At 39.6% G+C, this 17935-nt stretch overlaps 2 protein-coding genes across 2 annotated transcripts; one reads left to right on the top strand and one right to left on the bottom strand.

Annotated features, from left to right (window-relative positions):
* Positions 1-927: 927 nt before the first annotated feature.
* Positions 928-10265, bottom strand: LOC130410266 (inhibin beta B chain). The gene is made up of 2 exons (XM_056734853.1): positions 9147-10265; positions 928-2902 (listed from the first exon to the last, which is right to left on the bottom strand). Exons 1-2 carry the CDS (start codon positions 9529-9531, stop codon positions 2127-2129), a joined length of 1161 nt encoding a protein of 386 aa, XP_056590831.1. The 5' UTR covers positions 9532-10265; the 3' UTR covers positions 928-2126.
* Positions 10266-14475: 4210 nt separating this feature from the next.
* Positions 14476-17660, top strand: ralbb (v-ral simian leukemia viral oncogene homolog Bb (ras related)). The gene is made up of 5 exons (XM_056735394.1): positions 14476-14612; positions 15542-15684; positions 15816-16024; positions 16343-16520; positions 16786-17660. The coding sequence occupies exons 2-5, from the start codon at positions 15571-15573 to the stop codon at positions 16903-16905; spliced, it is 621 nt and encodes a 206-aa protein (XP_056591372.1). The 5' UTR covers positions 14476-14612; positions 15542-15570; the 3' UTR covers positions 16906-17660.
* The last annotated feature ends 275 nt before the right edge of the window (positions 17661-17935 follow it).

The raw sequence follows: 17935 nt of genomic DNA, 5'->3' as shown, positions 1-17935 counted from the left end.
TATTTACGACTTTGCAGGATTCTTTTTTGCTTTCACCTCCAGTGATGGTGGAGTTAAGAGATCTTCCGATGGCTTTCTAATCTTTCTAATAATTGTACGATTTCGCAATTCACATCGTACAGACCCTAGTAAAAATAAAAAAAAACATTAATTTAAAATGCTTTTCAAAATATTTCATGCTAAGTATAGTTTGAATGTATTAACACATTTACTGACATGACTTACCGATATAAAATTAAAATTAAACGTTATTTGGCGAACTATTTATACACAATGCACATTTCTATACATCAAGCCTTTGTTTTAATAAAAATGTGTTCTACTGTCACTTTTGAAAAGGATTTTCTGATTTTATAATAAAATCAGTCTTTCAATGCAAGTGAACCTGAAGTTTACTTGCAATAGTTCCGCTTTAGCAGAATCAAATACACTTCAATGTATCTTTAGTTGGACATCAGCACTATTTTTGCACAATTAAAGTATATTAAGTACAATATTAGTTGTTCCAATTTAGCAGGTTTTAAGTAGTTGGAGATGGTGGTCTAGTGGGTTAAACCACTGAACTGATAAATCAAAGGTTGCTGGTTCGATCCCAGCAGCCACCACCAGTGTGTCCTTGAGCAAGACACTTTACTCCATGTTGCTCCAGGGGGATTGTCCCTGTAATAAGTGCACTGTAAGTCTGCCAAATGACTAAATGTAAATGTAAGTATACCAATTAGTATACCACAAGTACAATCACAGTGTGTTTTCATTAAGTACATAAGATGTAAATAGATTGGCAGTATAGTTAGCATGAAATAAATATATTTCAAATATATTTTAGTATATTTATTTTTCACTAGGTGATTCATCAGGTTTCACATGAGATCACGTCATTATTCTTTGACATCGTTTTGAGGAGTAAGATGACACAGCAGCGCTCAATGCAGAATAAGAAATTTATTTAATAACAGTTACAAAGAACAAAATATTTCAGCATTCTTTATCTTACATAAGCTGTACAGAGATGGCATGTTTTTGATTCAAAATGATCCCGGGATAGACGCTAGAAATATTAAATAGAAAATATGATGTCGATGGAAAAATATGAAATCTACTTGTGACAACAACGGTAAATGGAATCCATTCTACTGTACCCTGATACGTAGTTTAGGCCTCTCGCGCATTTATAAAAAGCATTTGACGAAAGAATCCGTCTCACAACAGCTAAAATCTTGGCCTCTTTGGTTCCATGATTCGGTCATAATACACTTCAATTGCTTTTTTATAAAAATAACTTTGTTTTTTAAATTTTGTCCAATGGCAGCTTTTCTTCCTTGTGAATAATGCAACGTCAGTGCAAACATGGTTAGAACAATCCGCTCAGAGAAGAAAGCCAAAGTTTCAAGTATTGAGAAGAGTTGGAGCGGTGAAAGTGTGTCGCTACTGTACATTGCATAGCTTGTGTGGCACTTATTTAAGAAGAACTGAGAGCGGGAACCTGTACCAGAACCTTCATTGAGGCCTTTTCGTCTGCAAGTGCTATTAATTGTGCGTTTACTAGTGCTGTAATGCACAACGACTGAACGCTGTACGGCAAACTCGCTTGTTTTAGTAGAGTTTATTTTCAACCTGTTTAGATCCCATCGTGAAGAGCGTGAGACATTGATCCGGTGTTGATGTTGGAAGTGCTGGTGTTGTTTTGATGAGATGGTCAGTGCTTTGCGATTCAGTTCTGAGCTGGTGTTATACGTATAAAAAGAATCCCAAACAGTTCTTACACTTCAGCTCTCATCCGTCTGCCGGTTGGTCTCCTTTTCAGAAGCAAACAGCTAAAACATGATAAAGTCCCTTTGATACGGAGCTTACGGGCTGTTCACATAGAATGCGTTCTTGTGTTTTAATGCCTGCGCTTTTTCGCATTCACTTTGAACAATTGAAAAGCAGAGAAGTAGAAGACAAAAACGCATTCTGCCCAAAGTGTCATACAAATCAAGACGAATGCGTCTCTCGGGCGACATTAAAGAACATAAATATATGTACAAAGATTTGTGCACGCGTGGTGGAGCTCGGTGTGTGAGCGCAGATGACGTTTATAAATATGACTTGGACTAGAATATTTTAGTGTTCTCTTTAGCGAGTACTCAAGCACATCCGCACTCCTCTACGATCATATTGGGCACGTCACGCTTCACGATGTTGTATTCGTCGTCGAAGTACAGCATGGACATGGTGCTGAGTTTGGTCGGGATACAACAAGAGTTCATGGAACCCGGGCTCATGCCCCGCATGCGGTACTGATTCACCACGGCGGTGTGGAACGACGAAGCCGAGCCCGGCACCCCGGCCATGTACGCGGGACAGTTCCCCTCGCAAAAATTCCCAAAGTATCCCGACGGGGCGATGATCCAGTCGTTCCACCCGATGAGCCGGAAGTCGATGTAGAACTGCTGGCGGCAACAAAGACTGTTGCTGCCGTCACATTCCAGGCCTCGCTTACGGATGCGATGTTTGTTGTCCGCCGCTCTCGCCTGAACCACCAGGAAGGGACGATGGGACTCGTCGGCCGCGTTCACCAGCACGGGCTGGACCCCAACGCTATCGCAGCCCTCGCACCTCACGTCCAGGTTCTGCCGTCGATCGCCCTTGGAGAAGACCAGCTGCACGGTGTCCGTCAGAGGGAAGGTGTGCCAGCCGCTGCGTTTCAGCTCCACCCGTTTCTCCACCAGGTTCCATTTGCTCCCAAAACCCGGCTCCTGAGAATACACCTTCACCGTCACCTTCCGCCGAGAGCCCTTCTCTAGAACATTAGGCATCACTTTGAAGTACAGCCACAGGTTGGCCTGCGTCACATACAGGTTCTGGTTTCCCTCATTGGAGATGACGAAAAACAAGCTGGTTTTGGAGGTCAGTAACTCATCTGAGAAGAGGGAAAAAAAACAATTATTGTATTTCATAAGCTGTTACAGACCTGATCATGCAGACACTCCAATGGTGCCGTGACTGAAGCTGGGACCACTGGGATCTAAAGAACATTACGTCACATCTTCTCTTTTGTATGTTATTTAAAACAAAGTAAAACCTTGCGGAACAAAAACACAAAGCCGCTTTAAGGGCCATGACATGTTTGCATCACATCGCAAACAAATGTTGTCACGACCAATCGAAGCACTCCTAATGGTCTCATTTCGTTCTTGTGATTTTGGTGAGATTCACACCACCAGGCACCGTGTTCATAGTTAGAAACGGACCCCCGAGCAACCCTGGGAGATTTCTCATGACAGTGTCGGCTATGACAGGGCTGATCTGGGGTCAGGTCCAGTTGGCCACGAGTCCAAACGGAGATGAGGAGGAGAGCTTCTGAGAGCACAACACAACGCTTCAAAGACTCCCAGCAAAAGCTGAGATGGAAGGAACAGGAAGTGCATGACATCACCAGCACATTCAACATACACTGATACAGTGAGAGCGTGTCGTGCACACGGAAATTAAGGGAATGAGAAAGAGTGAATGACAGAGAGAGACAGAGAGAGAGAGAGAGAGAGAGAGAGAGAGAGAAAGAGAGAGAGAGACAGAGAGAGACAGAGAGAGAGGAGGGGGAGCGAGAGAGAGAGACATAGAGAGAGAGAGAGAGAGAGAGAGAGAGGAGGGGGAGCGAGAGAGAGAGACATAAAGAGAGAGAGAGAGAGATAGAGAGAGAGAGAGAGAGAGAGAGACATAGAGAGAGAGAGAGAGAGAGAGGAGGGGGAGCGAGAGAGAGAGACATAGAGAGAGAGAGAGATAGAGAGAGAGAGAGAAAGAAACAAACAAAAAAATTCTCATTCTGTATATATATCATATCCACATCTGTAAAAATCTACATGCATTTTTTACATCGTGTCTACACCGGTCGCGATGCAACAAGACACACGGCTTTGTTCTAACGACGCGCTGCATCCAGAGAAAGACGCGTGTGAATCTCTGTAGTCCAGGGTTATTATCGTAGTTGAAATCATGTAATCATAGGCCTAAATATTATTTTAAAAATGAAACCTTTAATTTGAAACCTCGCCTTAAAAAACAATAATCTGAAATAAATCAATGCAAATCTCACTAAAACTAAAATCAAAATAAAGCTAATCTAAATAGCAAATTTAAATACAAAACAAATTAATAAAAAAAGACAAATGCATTTACATTTAGGCATTTGGCATTTTGACGCTTTTATCCAAAGTGACTTACATTGCTTTATCCTATACATTTTATAAAGGTATTTGCAACCCCCTGGGATCGAACCCACAACCTTGCGTTCTTAACGCAATGCTCTTACAAGCACAAATGCACAAAACAAAGTATTTAACATTTAAACAAGTACATGAAATCTAAAAATAATAAAAGCTTAAGTAAATATTAACAAAGCTACATAAAAACTGAAAAGATCGCTATCGAAGAGATATTTCACCCAAAAATGAAAATTCTGTCATCATTTACTCACCTTCCAGTTGTTTCAGATCTGTACAAATGAGATAAGGATATTTGCAAGAATGCTCATCCCCAGACAGATCTCAAGACCCATTGACTCCCATAGTAGAAAAAAAACAATGAGAGTCAAAAGTGCCTCAGAACTGTTTGCTGTCTATTCTTCACAATGTCTTCTTTGTGTTTAACAGAACCAAAAAAATGGGAGTCAATGAGTGTTGAGAACTGTTTGGTTATAAGCAATTCTTCAAAATATCTTTCTCTGTGTTCAACAGAACAAATAAATGTTTTAACATTTGAAACAACTGATAGGTGAGTAAATGATGAGAGAATTTTCATTTTTGGGTGAAGTATCACATTAAGTCAATTTAATACGTAGCACTTAGAAAACTAACAGCACATCTCTCAACAAGCAGCAAATATTTCCCATTGCAAAATAAATATGAAACGTTTTATTAAGCTTTCTAGAATGCCTCCAAAATAACGTCAGGCAGATAAAGGACCGCCGGCCTCCACATAAAGAAGAAATATGATGTTTACGCGACTCTCCAGTGTAGCAATGTGAAATCTAGAGGATAAATATATCTCACGCTTCAGGAATGTGGACGAAGCATCTGCAAAACACACTCATTCAAACAGAATTGTTTTTAAAATAAATCCTGAAAAAACATTCTTTATGTTGAGTTATGTTTACATTGTGTGACATGAATGAAATGAGGTGTTGGAAGCGGTGAGAGAGAGTGAAATGCATGTCTGCCGGTAACATCGTGGGTAACCTGCAGTGATCTTTTAAAATGCTGAATGCGAGGCATCGTTTGTTCACTTTAAAAAATCAAACATTACCGGACACTTATCTATCAAGCATATTAGTTCAAAAGGACAGTCACCCAAAAAAACACAACACCCTTATATACAACAACAGAAGGAATGTAGATTCCAGAGGTAAAATAATCTGGATTTGTGCACTTCAGAAGATGACTTTCTTACTTAATCTTTTTTCTTGTTTTCAAGGAAAATTGTCTACGTTTCTTGATGAGCAAAACGATCTGAAAAAATAAGTCTTGTTTTTAGAAAAAAATATGAAATCTCTGTGAATTCAATGGGGTAAGAAAATTAATCTATGTATCATAATAATTATTGTTGATCTTTTTCTTAGTCACTAAATAAATTCAAGACTATTTTCATTACCCCGTTGGCAGATTGGCAGAATTCACTGAAATTACATATTTTTTACTAAAAGCAAGACTTATTTTCTTAGGTCATTTTGCTCATCAAGAAAATGCTTCTTGATTCAAAAATGTTTGGACATTTGTACTGGAAAACAAGGAAGAAAGACTAAGTAAGAAGTCTTCTAAAACATGAGATGTTTCAGCTTCTTTTTATGAAATATCTAAAAGTGAGTGTTCATACCAAATATTTCCATTGAAGTGTAGAAATATTATAAATCAATTGTGCACACACAAGAACGCCCTTCGACAGAGAGCACAATAAGCAGGTGTGATTGTGAATCAGACATGGCTACGCTTGCATAAACGTCACAAAGTTCTGCATAAACCATTCCATCCTCTTAACTCCTGACACTTCTCTGGCGAGCCATTGGACCACAACAGTGGGAGAGAAAATGTCAGGAAGTGTTGAAAGACTAAACTCTTGAGAGTTAAGATACCTGCCACTAGTGGAGCAAGACAATATCTGGGTGGGCCTCTCTGACGCTACAAAACAACCTGCCCAGCATGTCCCCACCTGCACAGCCGAGGTAATCTCACGTCACAGGGGTTAACACAGCCATCAGCACACAGCTGGAGATCCTGAGAGGTAAACAACACCCTCGTATAGCTGCTTATTTCATACACGCCGGGTCCTATTGTAGTCCCATAACTCAAAACGCCAATTACACGCCACTATATAACCACTGACAATACCAGAGACTGCAGAATATAACAGCGGATAAGACAAAATATAAGATCAGTTACAGTTGAGATCTCCTTTATATCTCAGTTAGTTCTCATAGACGTCAATGAGATTCAACGGAGAGCAAATGAAAACATCTCTGTTATTTCTCCTGAGATAAGAGTCTCACAAATGAGGTTCTAACCCTAACCCAAGCTCAGATTTGTCACGTCTGCTATCAAACCTCAATATTATTGAAGGTCTCAATATGAATTAAACATTTCTCATCAAATTGACTCAAATCCAGACATCCAAATTGTCTCAACAATTACATTCTCACCGCAACAAACAACTTTCTTATTTAGTGTTTTTGTCTTGTTTTCCAGTACAAATGTCTAAAAGTTCTTGAATCAAGATGCATTTTCTTGATGAGCAAAATGACCTGAGAAAATCAGATCAAAAATATGACATTTCAGTGAATTTGCACATAAAACAAGCAATAAAAATCTGTCAATAGCTTAAGGAAAATAATCTTAAATTTAGTGACATTAAGAAAAATGTCGACCTTAATTCAAGACTTTTTTTACCCCATTGGCAGATTATTATTATTTTTGTCTTAAAACCAGACAGTTCATTTTGCTCATCAAGAAAATGGATCTTCATTCAAGAATTTTTTGGCAACAAGACCGATATACTAAGTAAGAAAGTCATTTATGGAGTGCTAAGAGTAAGTTGAGACACCATTGTGTCTCATTCACAGCTGTGAAAGAGAACCTCTGAACTATGACATTTTCCTAACAGAATATGAGGCGGAGAGGAGCGCTTCATCACAGGACGGAGGGAATGGCGTCTGGGTTCAGACCTTCGCGGAGCACTCGGTACATTCATCATTGGCTTCTAATAGCCAGAGCGAGCGAATTATCCCTCTTGGCTCCGCTCCTCACCTGAGTCTCCACACACCATTAAGATGTCAGTGAAGGCTAAAGGGACTCAATTGGCCTCTGCCAGCGCGGGGCAGAATCATTCTTAAAGAAAACGAGATCCTTGAGAAGATTCTGGAAGTCGTCCAGCACTTCATGTCCTGAGGTCACCCTGCATTCTAATGAGACACAGAGACGGGCCAGAATCTGCGACGTGCCAGCGGGTTCAGAGCTCGCCCTCCACCAAACCACGCTTCGCGTTCCAGACTCGACGTCTTTATTAAAGCGCTGGGATTGCGAGGCACAGAACGAGGATCTTATGAATTTAATTTCAGTGTTTTCGTTGCGGGCTAAGTGTACTGAAACATATTGTGTTTGGTTCTTGAAGTAAAAACGTTTACATGTTTCTGGTCTTATTGTGAATGAGTGATATAGCAAATGAATAGCATGCTATGGAAATAATTGAAAAAAGTTTCCAGAAAGACAGACGCTCATTATTCAATCTTCTTAAACGTCCTGCTTCGCACGGAAACGCATCACATTACAGAAGAAAATGGTTTGAGAAAGTCGATTTCGTTCTGTGTTTTGTTAAACCTTTGAACAACCCCTATCAAAAATATATCAACCGCTGGCACGGTCAGAACGACACGGTCCGCCCCATCCTTCCACCAGGCAGCGATTGAACCATCTGGCAGCTTCATGTGTGGCGCCGTTGGTCATTTCAAGTCTCCATCATTTTGCTAAATTGTTCCTGGTCTTGTCTGGGTGCCAGTCTCAGTTTGGCAGTCACCAGCTCAGATGTTTCTTTTGAGCGAGCAGAGAGAGCCACCGGCTCAACGGGGCCACAGAAAAACACAGCACAAAGGGTCAGAGGCTCAGGTCTGCAGGGAAACCCGCTGGCTTCTCCGTGTGCACTCGCTTTCAGTGACCGTGATCCAAACGCTGCACTTCGTGTGGACCTGCTGTCTTGTAGCCTTCATTCCACCACGACTCTTGGGTGTCCTGCTCTTCATTTGATTCAGGAAGGTGCTGCCAAACGCCCTTTTTGTGCCCGCAATACACACTTTTGCTAGACTACCACATAGCGCCCTAAAGTCTGTGTGACGCTTTAAACGCTGTTATCAGATGTTACGTGTACACTGAAATACACTAAATACTGTTTATTTAAAGCTTAAGCTGAAAGGCTCCATAACAGTTTTTTTAACGTTAAAATCAACATAAAACAAAATTTTGCACCATTCAACAGTATTCACTTGTATTTCAGAGTGAAAGAAAATATTCGGACGGAAAACAGTAGCGGTCCTCGGATGTCTTTCATGAGAATTGTTTGACCAGAATGGACACGTTTGTTTCCGAATGCAAATAGAGTTAACCAAACGTGTCAAATAAAGCTCTTGTGAAACACTCGGTGCTTCTCAGATCTCATTCGTCTCAGAAATCTGACACAGCTCCTCAGCTCGTGATCTCACATGAATCACAGTGAACTAAAGGTGATGTGATATTTCACTGTGCGCTAGCAAAACTGAGAAACACTGAGTCTCACTGCTGTAGGACACATTTATAACAATAATCCAAGACTAGATTTCTGATCTCATCTGTTGACTTTAGTTTTATTCTTTTAAAGAATGAATTTGTGTACAGATGTGTAAAACCCTTGTTTATAGTGAAACATGAACAGGTTTTGAGGAGCATTGAATCTTTATTCTTTAACTGTGAATTTGGCTTATAACCTTGGATCAGAACGCAAAACTTTCTTTGGAGAACAGAGTACAGGGGATTGTTCCCACAAGCACCCTCTTGACAGTCTCCCCAACATCAACCGAGCATAATGTCTACATTTATTTCATTATACCGCCCAGCAATTCAACTGAAGCTTGGAGAGACACACACACACACCTGTCTCGGCGAAACTGATGATTTCTGAAGTTTCTTCCTCCACTTCGTTCGAGGACGCGCCGTGCCCGTCCACGTTCGGAATCTCCACTCTCCCGTCCGCGCGCACTTTCCCGGCGTGGAGCTTCTTGAGCGCAGTCACCATGGCCGCCTTCGGGATGGGGTGCGTGATGTTGGGTCTGTTCCTCATCTGTAACCGACTCAGAATGTGTCTTTTCACCGCCTCCAAGAAGCCCACATCCACCCGTGGGGTTCCGTCCGTCTGGCTGAGCCCGCAGGACGCGCAGGTCGTGGTGATGCTCGGGGTTTCGGTGTCCGGTGCCGGTGTGCAGCGGATCGCGAGGATGAGGCACACGAAATAAAGCACTTGAAACGGCAACCTTTTCATTTTTAACGCAATTTCCCGAAGCAAAGTGACTTAGTACGCGTGTGTGGGGTGGAAGCGACGAAGTCCGTATCCGCTTTCCGATCAAAAGTGAATGAAAGAGTTAAAAATGGTCAAGCTGTAACATCCACTCATAAAGCGTTAGGTTTGGTCCGTATATTACGAATTAAACTCAAATCAAAAGCAATAAATCCTTGAAATGGCTCGGAAAGGTTTCTGAGTTGAACCGTGTCTTTGGTCACTCCGTGGTGCGCTCGGTACAAATGTGGGCGATATCGCAGTAAGAGCTTCCCGTTATATCATCCAAATGTCACAAAGTTGATTTATAAAAACAAAATATTAAGAAAGTAAGCGGAGGACCCTCTGATGTGTCCACATTTACCGCCGCGAATGCGCATAAGCCCCGTGCGTCATGACATGACTAAAAACCTCCACATTAACGCATTTAAAACCCCTACGGACTAAAAAGGAAACCTGCTGTGGTCTGTCCTTATTTCTTTACGCTCCTTTGTCAAAATGATCCATGGTGAACGGAAGCGATTGAATACAAACCGGCGAAGACGTCTAATATTGAGACAATGTTTCCAAATGGTCATGCGCCGTTTTCTTTATATTCGCACTTTAATTGAAGGTCCCGTCCTCCGTCGTTGAACATTTTGACTTCCAGAGTACGTTCTTCACATCCTTCTTTTTCATAGTTCTTGGAGCGCGAGATGGTCTTTAGGGAGTTGGGCTTTTATCCCTTGCGCACACACACATTGTGTCGCTCAGGGTCTCTGGAAAGTGTTTATACAGGAGGAGAGAACCACGTGGCTCCGGTGGATTATAAAGGCTGAGAAACCTCAGTATGATTTGCAGGGAAAATGTGCGGCACTGATGAACCTGAACTCATACATTTCTGTGAATGTTCTCTATATGATTACTTGAGTGAAAAGGAAATTAACACTGAAGCGTGTTTTTGAAATGCAATACAGCACCAGAGCCAATGTAGAAAAGCATGAGGAGAAACTGAATTAATCTCTGTAGATCAATACGTAAATAAATTATTACAGTAAACGATTTATTGATAAGCAGGAGCCAAAGAATGACACTTTATATCAAACTCTCACAACGAAACACTATCTGAGGTAGTCAATTACTTTCTTAACCTATATGTCACGATACTTGTTATAAAACGAAGCAATTTGTTTATAAAAGCGGTTTTACAAACTTACTTCACGAAAAGATCTTAGATTTTTTTCGGAATGGAACTGTCATGTCTGAAAGAGTTGTAAAACACTGCCCCCATCTGGAAAAACTAGGATTTACAAAGAACACGCCGTTCATGCATTTTTAGTTGCAAAAAAATACATTTACAACACAGCATAACATGTAAAGAGAGCAAATGTGATCCACAGAATACAGAAAACAGCACAATGACATCAATAAGTAAATAAGAAGCAGCTTCTTCCCCCAGGCAATCTCACTCCTAAACAGATAACTGAGCAATATTCCACTTTCACTCCTGTAGTGTGCATTATAGTGCCTTATTATACGTGCATTTTATTTATACTTGTATATAACACCACCTCTTCTTACTACATTATCCATTTGCACAAGTGTACATACGATCTGTTAAAGGAGGAGTCCACTTTTAAAATAAATTATCATTTCCTCTAGGGCTGCAACAACGAATCGATAAAATCGATAAAAATCGATTAGTAAAAAAGTTGTCAACGAATTTCATTATCGATTCGTTGTGTCGCGCGACGCGGAGACGTTTGGTTATCAAAAAAAAAAAACTTTATTTGAGCGCGGAGCGGAGTAAACACACTCGGTCTCTCTCGCGCACTGATGCTAGCAGAGTTCGGCGCCTCATAGACAGGGCGGAGCAAAAATTAAAAAACGAGCGGAGGAAAGATACATGACGGAGGCAGAGAAATCAGCGCGACCCAAGTCATCATAGGTGCGGGAGCATTTCACACTAAATTAACAGAAAAACTGTGTTAACTACAAAATATGCAAACGCGACATGGCGGGAGCAACGCGGCAATGATCCAACACCTGAAACTCAAACATGTTTGAGTCTGTGATGAGGAGGAAGGGAGTTCAACAGCAGGTTAAGTCACTACAGAATCCTACTTTTGTTCCGTTTTGAAGTGAAGAACGTAATGTCCCTGGTGCTGGTGTTTACTCGTTATCCAGCTTGACAAGCATCACAAGTTAGCATTAGCTCGTTAATAACAGTATAATCAGGGGTGGTGTAGTTACTTTGCGCTTTGCATTGTAAGACTAAAGACACGTTTTTATTCACTCGCCTTTTTTGGACTATTCATTTATCAATCTGTTGTCATGTATAGCTACACTGCAAAACTTCCTTAGTAATTTTGTCTAATTTCCAGTCCAAATATCTAAAAAATCTTAAATCAAGATTACTAGACAAGAAAATTAATTGATGCTTAAAACTTCTGTTTGAAATTATATCTCATTAAGATTATTTTTGTACCCCATTGGCAGATAATTTTTCTTGCTTTAAGCAAACAATCACTTAATTTTGAGGTGTTTTTTTTTCAGAAAACAAAAGACATAATTTCTTATGCTTTTTCATGTGTCTAGTACATGTTTCTTGATATAAGATTTTTTTTTTAATTTGGACTGACAACAGGACAAAACAACTAAGTTAGAAAAGCAATTTTTGCAGTGTATATTCTGTGCTTTCTCCCATATAGGTTATTATTGACAAATATATTTGTCTGTGTTGTACTTTTTAATATAATTTTAAAGTTCTTTTATAGCTCTTGGTCGTCTTAAGCTTTGTTAAAATGTGGTGTATAAATGAAGCTTGCACTTACTACAATGATTGTAGTAATTGAATGAATAAGCTTCAAGTGAATTTGAGAGAGAGTGTGTGTGTGTGTGTCAGTGTTTGTCAGTGTGTGCGTCTGCAAAAGTATGTGCGTCTGCGAGTGTGTGCATCTGCGAGTGTCTGTCTGCAGTGTAGTGTAGAGAACAAGTTCTTACATTCAAACAAATCCTGTTAAGTTTTCTGATTTGTATTGTTCTTTAGTTTTTATAAACTATTTATTGTTCTGGCAGCTCAGGTGGCACTTTTATTTAAAAAAAGTCTATATATTTTGCAGATGTAAAGCATACATGTGTATGTTTTTTGTGTTAGTCCATTTTTATTTGATTTTTATAACAGCTCAGGGATGTTCAAGGAGCAACATGCTTGTGCACTTTCTAAAGATTTTAGTTCTGTTTTTGAATAAAGGGTTGGAAATGAATGCTTTTCTTGGTTTTTGTTTTTATCCGATTCATCAATTAATCGAAAAAAATATTTACAGATTAATCGATTATTAAAATAATCGTTAGTTGCAGCCCTAATTTCCTCACCCTCATGTCATCCAAGATCTTTATGTGTTTGTTTCTTTAGTGGTAAAGAAATGAAGGTTTTTGATGAAAACATTCCAGGATTTTTCTCCATATAGTGACTTCAATGGACTCCACACGCTTGAAGGTCAAAATGACAGTTTCAGTGCAGCTTCAAAGGACTTTAAACCACACCAGACCATGAATAAAGTTCTTATAGCCTGATAGCGAAATGATCGGTCATTAAAAAAAATGTATATGCTTTATAAACACAAATGCTCGCCTTGCTCTGTTCTGCGATGCGCGTTCATGACTTCACGTAATACTAAACACAGAACGACATCAAAATGTAGGGCTTTACATGAGAGCAAGCAAATAATGATCCTTTTGAAAATAATTAGTTTTCACAGCGTTCCTGTTAGAAAAGTTTAGAAATCAGATACATATAAAGTTCATTATTTTTAAAAAGTGTTAGTTATTGCTACTCTTATTTAATTCCCACTTGTGTTTATTTGCAGCCATGCTTCTGCAAGTTCAACACTCACCCCACGGATGGGAATTCCCGCGTTTACGAGCCTCGTGGTGGTTGTGGCATAGACATAATAAATACCGAGACGACGCGTTTGCCGCTTTGCCGTCAACGGCGCCGCCATATTAGTGAGGGCAACAGCGCACTAAAAGCCCATTGAACCCGATAGGAGAGATGCGCGTTTTCGGAATTAAAAGCACAATCACGTTTATATTTCTTAACTTGTTTCAATGGTTTACGATGTACGAAGAGTCCAACTTAAGTTGCATCACAACTCGATAGTTAAAGCCTACTTTACAGTTAATGGTTGTCATAATGAAATGTGAAACCCATTATCTGTGCCCGATGGCATCATGTTCGGTGACATGTTAAAGACAACACGGGCAACAGAATGAAGAACCACGTTCTAGAAGTCGAGAATAAACACGACATGTAGAGATCGTTTCTGAGATTTATTTGAATCAAGTCATTATCCAAGGTAATATATAGTTTAATTTACGTATTAAATAAAAACGTATGTTTTTCACTATGGAAATGGCTTTTCTGTTGTAAATTTACACATTTACAAAGACAAACGATGTTCTTTCATTAATCCAAGATTCTGATCATGTGCATCTATCTACCTTAAATTATTTCACATATGTCAGGCGATGTGTACACAATGTTTAGCCTAAATGATAGCTTGACAAGCCTGAGTTTTACCATAATCATGTCACCGTATGATAATAAATAAATGTTCAAGTCTATAACCATCTTTAACTGGAGCCAAAAAGTGCTCCACGTAAATAAAAAAATATTGAAATTAGTTAAGAAATGAAAACAATGTTGTGTTATTATCCAGAAAACGGCAGTGTTTGTCTCTGTTAGATAGATGTGACTAAACAAATAAATTACTAATAAAAATACAAAATAATCAGTTTATTATATTATCAATATATAATTTACTCTAAAAATGGTAAACATGACAGTCAATTCATTATCATTAAAAACTCTGAACTTGCAAAAGATAATCGAAATATCCATATATGGTGTCGTGACATCACATCCGTGTCATTTTCCTCATTGAATATCCGGTAGGTGGGGCCGTGCAGCTGCAACTCACAGGAGTAGAGGAATTGATCCCGGGTGAAAGATTATAATACATTATATGATTTATATGATTATACGCGTGAGTCAAGTACAAGGTTCTTCGGAGACCGAACTTGCGGTGAGTAACGCGCAATGCTTTGCATTTTTTAAGATGTTTTAAACTGTTTCAGCGGCGACAAATGTGTACGTTAGTTCTTAAGAATTTCCTCGGATGAAGTGTCCCTCTTTCTCTTTGTGGAAAACTATTGTGATCGATAGTTCAGAGGTCCAATAAGAAGTAGAGTAGACCTGGACCCGGCCCTCTGGGGGTACGATTGGCCAATCAAGAGCCAGAGGAGGCGGGATCACATGTATAACAACGAGGAAGGGGTGGTGTCCCGCTTAGAGATAAAACAGTGAAAAACACTTTTAACAGCCGATTTAAACCTTCAGCGGTTTTTATTTAATAAAAGCACATGTTCTTGCTTCGTGTAGTTTAATGAAAATTACAACCCGTTATTCTGTTTCCGAACTATAAAGTACTTCCATTGTAGGCTACAGGCGGTGTCAGGCGGTACTTTATAGTTATCATATTCATAGACTTTGCATGCGCACTTCAAACTAGTTTATATATAATACTTTGTGATGATTAATGTATGATGTTTAAAAATAACATTAGTCGATGGCAGTATCATTGTACAGTAAACTGAAAGTACTGCTTTAAATGTATGATGATGATGATATTATGACGGTATACCGTTAATATGCCAAATAATATGTTCAAAAATCCATTGGCTTCTTTGGTAAAGGAGGTGTATGACAAACACAGATGTCGACTCTGACAGTTTGAGGCTGGGAATCATAAGAGTTTATAACAGGGTCTGTCAATAGTTAAACCGGACTCAATCTAAAATGAATGATGGTATTTTTATAGCTCCTGAGTTTAGCATTGAGTGCAGAGACAGACAGAGAATCACTGAGATGACTTCACAGATTGTTGTGGCATCTCTGTTGTGTTTAATATATGCGTTTGTTTGTTTGTTTGTTTGTTTCTTTGTACCCTTGCAGTCGTCTACTTTCCTGGAAACACTAAAGTCATGGCAGCGAATAAGAATAAGAATCAAAGCTCCCTTGTGTTGCACAAGGTCATCATGGTGGGCAGCGGCGGTGTTGGAAAATCTGCCCTCACACTGCAGTTCATGTATGATGAGGTGACGCATCGCATAGACGCACAGACTAAACTTTCTTTTCTAGAGCAATGACATTCAGACCTTTAATCAAATCTCAACTTACATGAACGTCTTAATGTTGATTTATTTCTCAAATTTTCTTTTTCCCTTAGTTTGTGGAGGACTATGAACCCACCAAGGCTGACAGTTACAGAAAGAAGGTGGTCCTGGACGGAGAGGAGGTACAGATTGATATTCTAGATACGGCAGGGCAGGAGGATTACGCCGCTATCAGAGATAACTACTTCCGCAGCGGAGAAGGGTTTCTTCTGGTGTTCTCCATCACCGAGTCTGAATCCTTCAGCGCTACTTCAGACTTCAGGTGGGATTTCGTTCTTCATTTTCGTGCTGTTTTTCTGTTTGCACAGGCGCTTCAGGGTCATTCTAGGCCGATCAGAATCTCAGTTCTCAGAAAGGAGAAAATCGTGTCATTTCTGTGTCATCCTGCTCGCAGCGGCCCACGCAAGTGAAACTGTAAAGCTTTCTTTCATTTGCAACAGCAGTTACTTGTTACGTGTGTTTATTATGAGAAAATAAGATCCGGTCCATCGGAATTGTAACCAAAATGTTTTATTGTAATGCCCCATTAAAGGGACGTCCAGCAAACATGCGTGATGTAAATGTGATGTGTTATTCACAGAGAGCAGATCCTGAGAGTGAAAGCGGAAGAAGATAAAGTGCCTCTGTTAGTGGTGGGAAATAAGTCAGATCTTGAGGACAGACGGCAGGTGTCTGCAGACGAAGCTCGAGCAAAAGCTGACGAGTGGTCGGTCCAGTATGTGGAAACATCAGCCAAGACTCGAGCAAATGTTGATAAGGTTCCGTACATTCCACATCCTATCTGAATGGAGTGTATAGATACAGAATACATGATCTGAGTTGCATTGTTTTATGTTTTCCTAAGCATTTTTTCCTTCAGCATGCTTTCAACTGGCATTGTGCATTTTTCAAAAGAAGCAAGAAAGAAAGTTCTGTCATTAATTTGTATTCTGTGAAGAATGTTTTGCTTTTAGCACTGAATGAGAACAACAAACTGAATGTCTGATGCTTAAGGAATTTAAATATCATGTTGTTGTTTTTAAGGTGTTCTTTGATCTGATGCGGGAGGTGAGGGCTAAAAAGATGTCCGAGACTAAAGAGAAGAATGGAAAGAAAAGTGGCAAGAAGAAGAAGAGTCTGAAGGAGAGATGTGTGCTCCTCTGAGACTCTCAGACTCTTGATTCTCACTTCAGGTATTCTAAACTGAGCCAATGGTATGGACCATGAGGAGACCGCTTCTGTCTCCTCCGTCATTCTTGTTGCCAAATACAATCAAAGGAGAAGATGTGATGCGCTGCTGGTGCCATAATCTCCCCGCAGAACTCCTCAACACATTTGAAATGTTCCTCGGGGCTTCCAGTGTGTCAATCACTAATCATTCTGGAATATTCAGGATTGTTTAGATTCTTCACATTTCGAATGTCAGTTAATGAAATGGAGGCTGTTGGTACAAGCCCACGAACACAAGGAACATTTCTTCTTCTTTTTACTAGCCTGTGAAACACAAACTGAATGATTCAATTTGTTCTGATGGAAATAACACACATTGTTAGAGAGAAACATTGCTCTGCTTGTGTTTCATAAATCTATTCCTTTTGTACCTTGAAATGAGCATATTCGCTTTTATTTCACATACTCTGTTTAATCTTTATGAAGCAATATCGAGTGTGTGCATTATTGTGTATTATTTACAAAGCAATAATGCATTGTTGTGTATTGAGAGGTAAGATTTGACAGAAGCTGGATCACTGAAAGAAACACATTCGTGTTTAAAAACAATGTTATTTCACTATTATTCAAAAACAAAGTTCAGATGATCATATTTTTGTAATCAGATCACTTTTCTGTGTGTCTGCTTCACTGATTTTTCTACCAAATAAACCTTCTCTGAATTTTGTTAAAAATCTCTTATGTCTGAAAGTGGAAAAGCATTTCTTGATGACTTCCGGAGTTCTGACAATGAGCAGCAACGAGACCGTAGCTCTTTATGGGAGGACTAAATGTAGCGGGGGGTTAACGGGTCACCCTGACTTTGAATGTGAGAAATCATCTATTCACTATTTAACACCCCGCTTTAGAAACACAAACTTCTCTTTGACTTTTTTTAACACACGCATACAAACATCAGGAGAAAAAATTCTTTTTAAAAAGTTGTAAAAGGAACACAGAGACGGCAATAAATCAGCAGCATCAG

Source organism: Triplophysa dalaica, chromosome 21 (assembly GCF_015846415.1).
Source record: "Triplophysa dalaica isolate WHDGS20190420 chromosome 21, ASM1584641v1, whole genome shotgun sequence".
In the NCBI taxonomy this organism is placed as follows: domain Eukaryota; kingdom Metazoa; phylum Chordata; class Actinopteri; order Cypriniformes; family Nemacheilidae; genus Triplophysa; species Triplophysa dalaica.
This window is presented reverse-complemented; position numbering and strand designations above follow the sequence as displayed.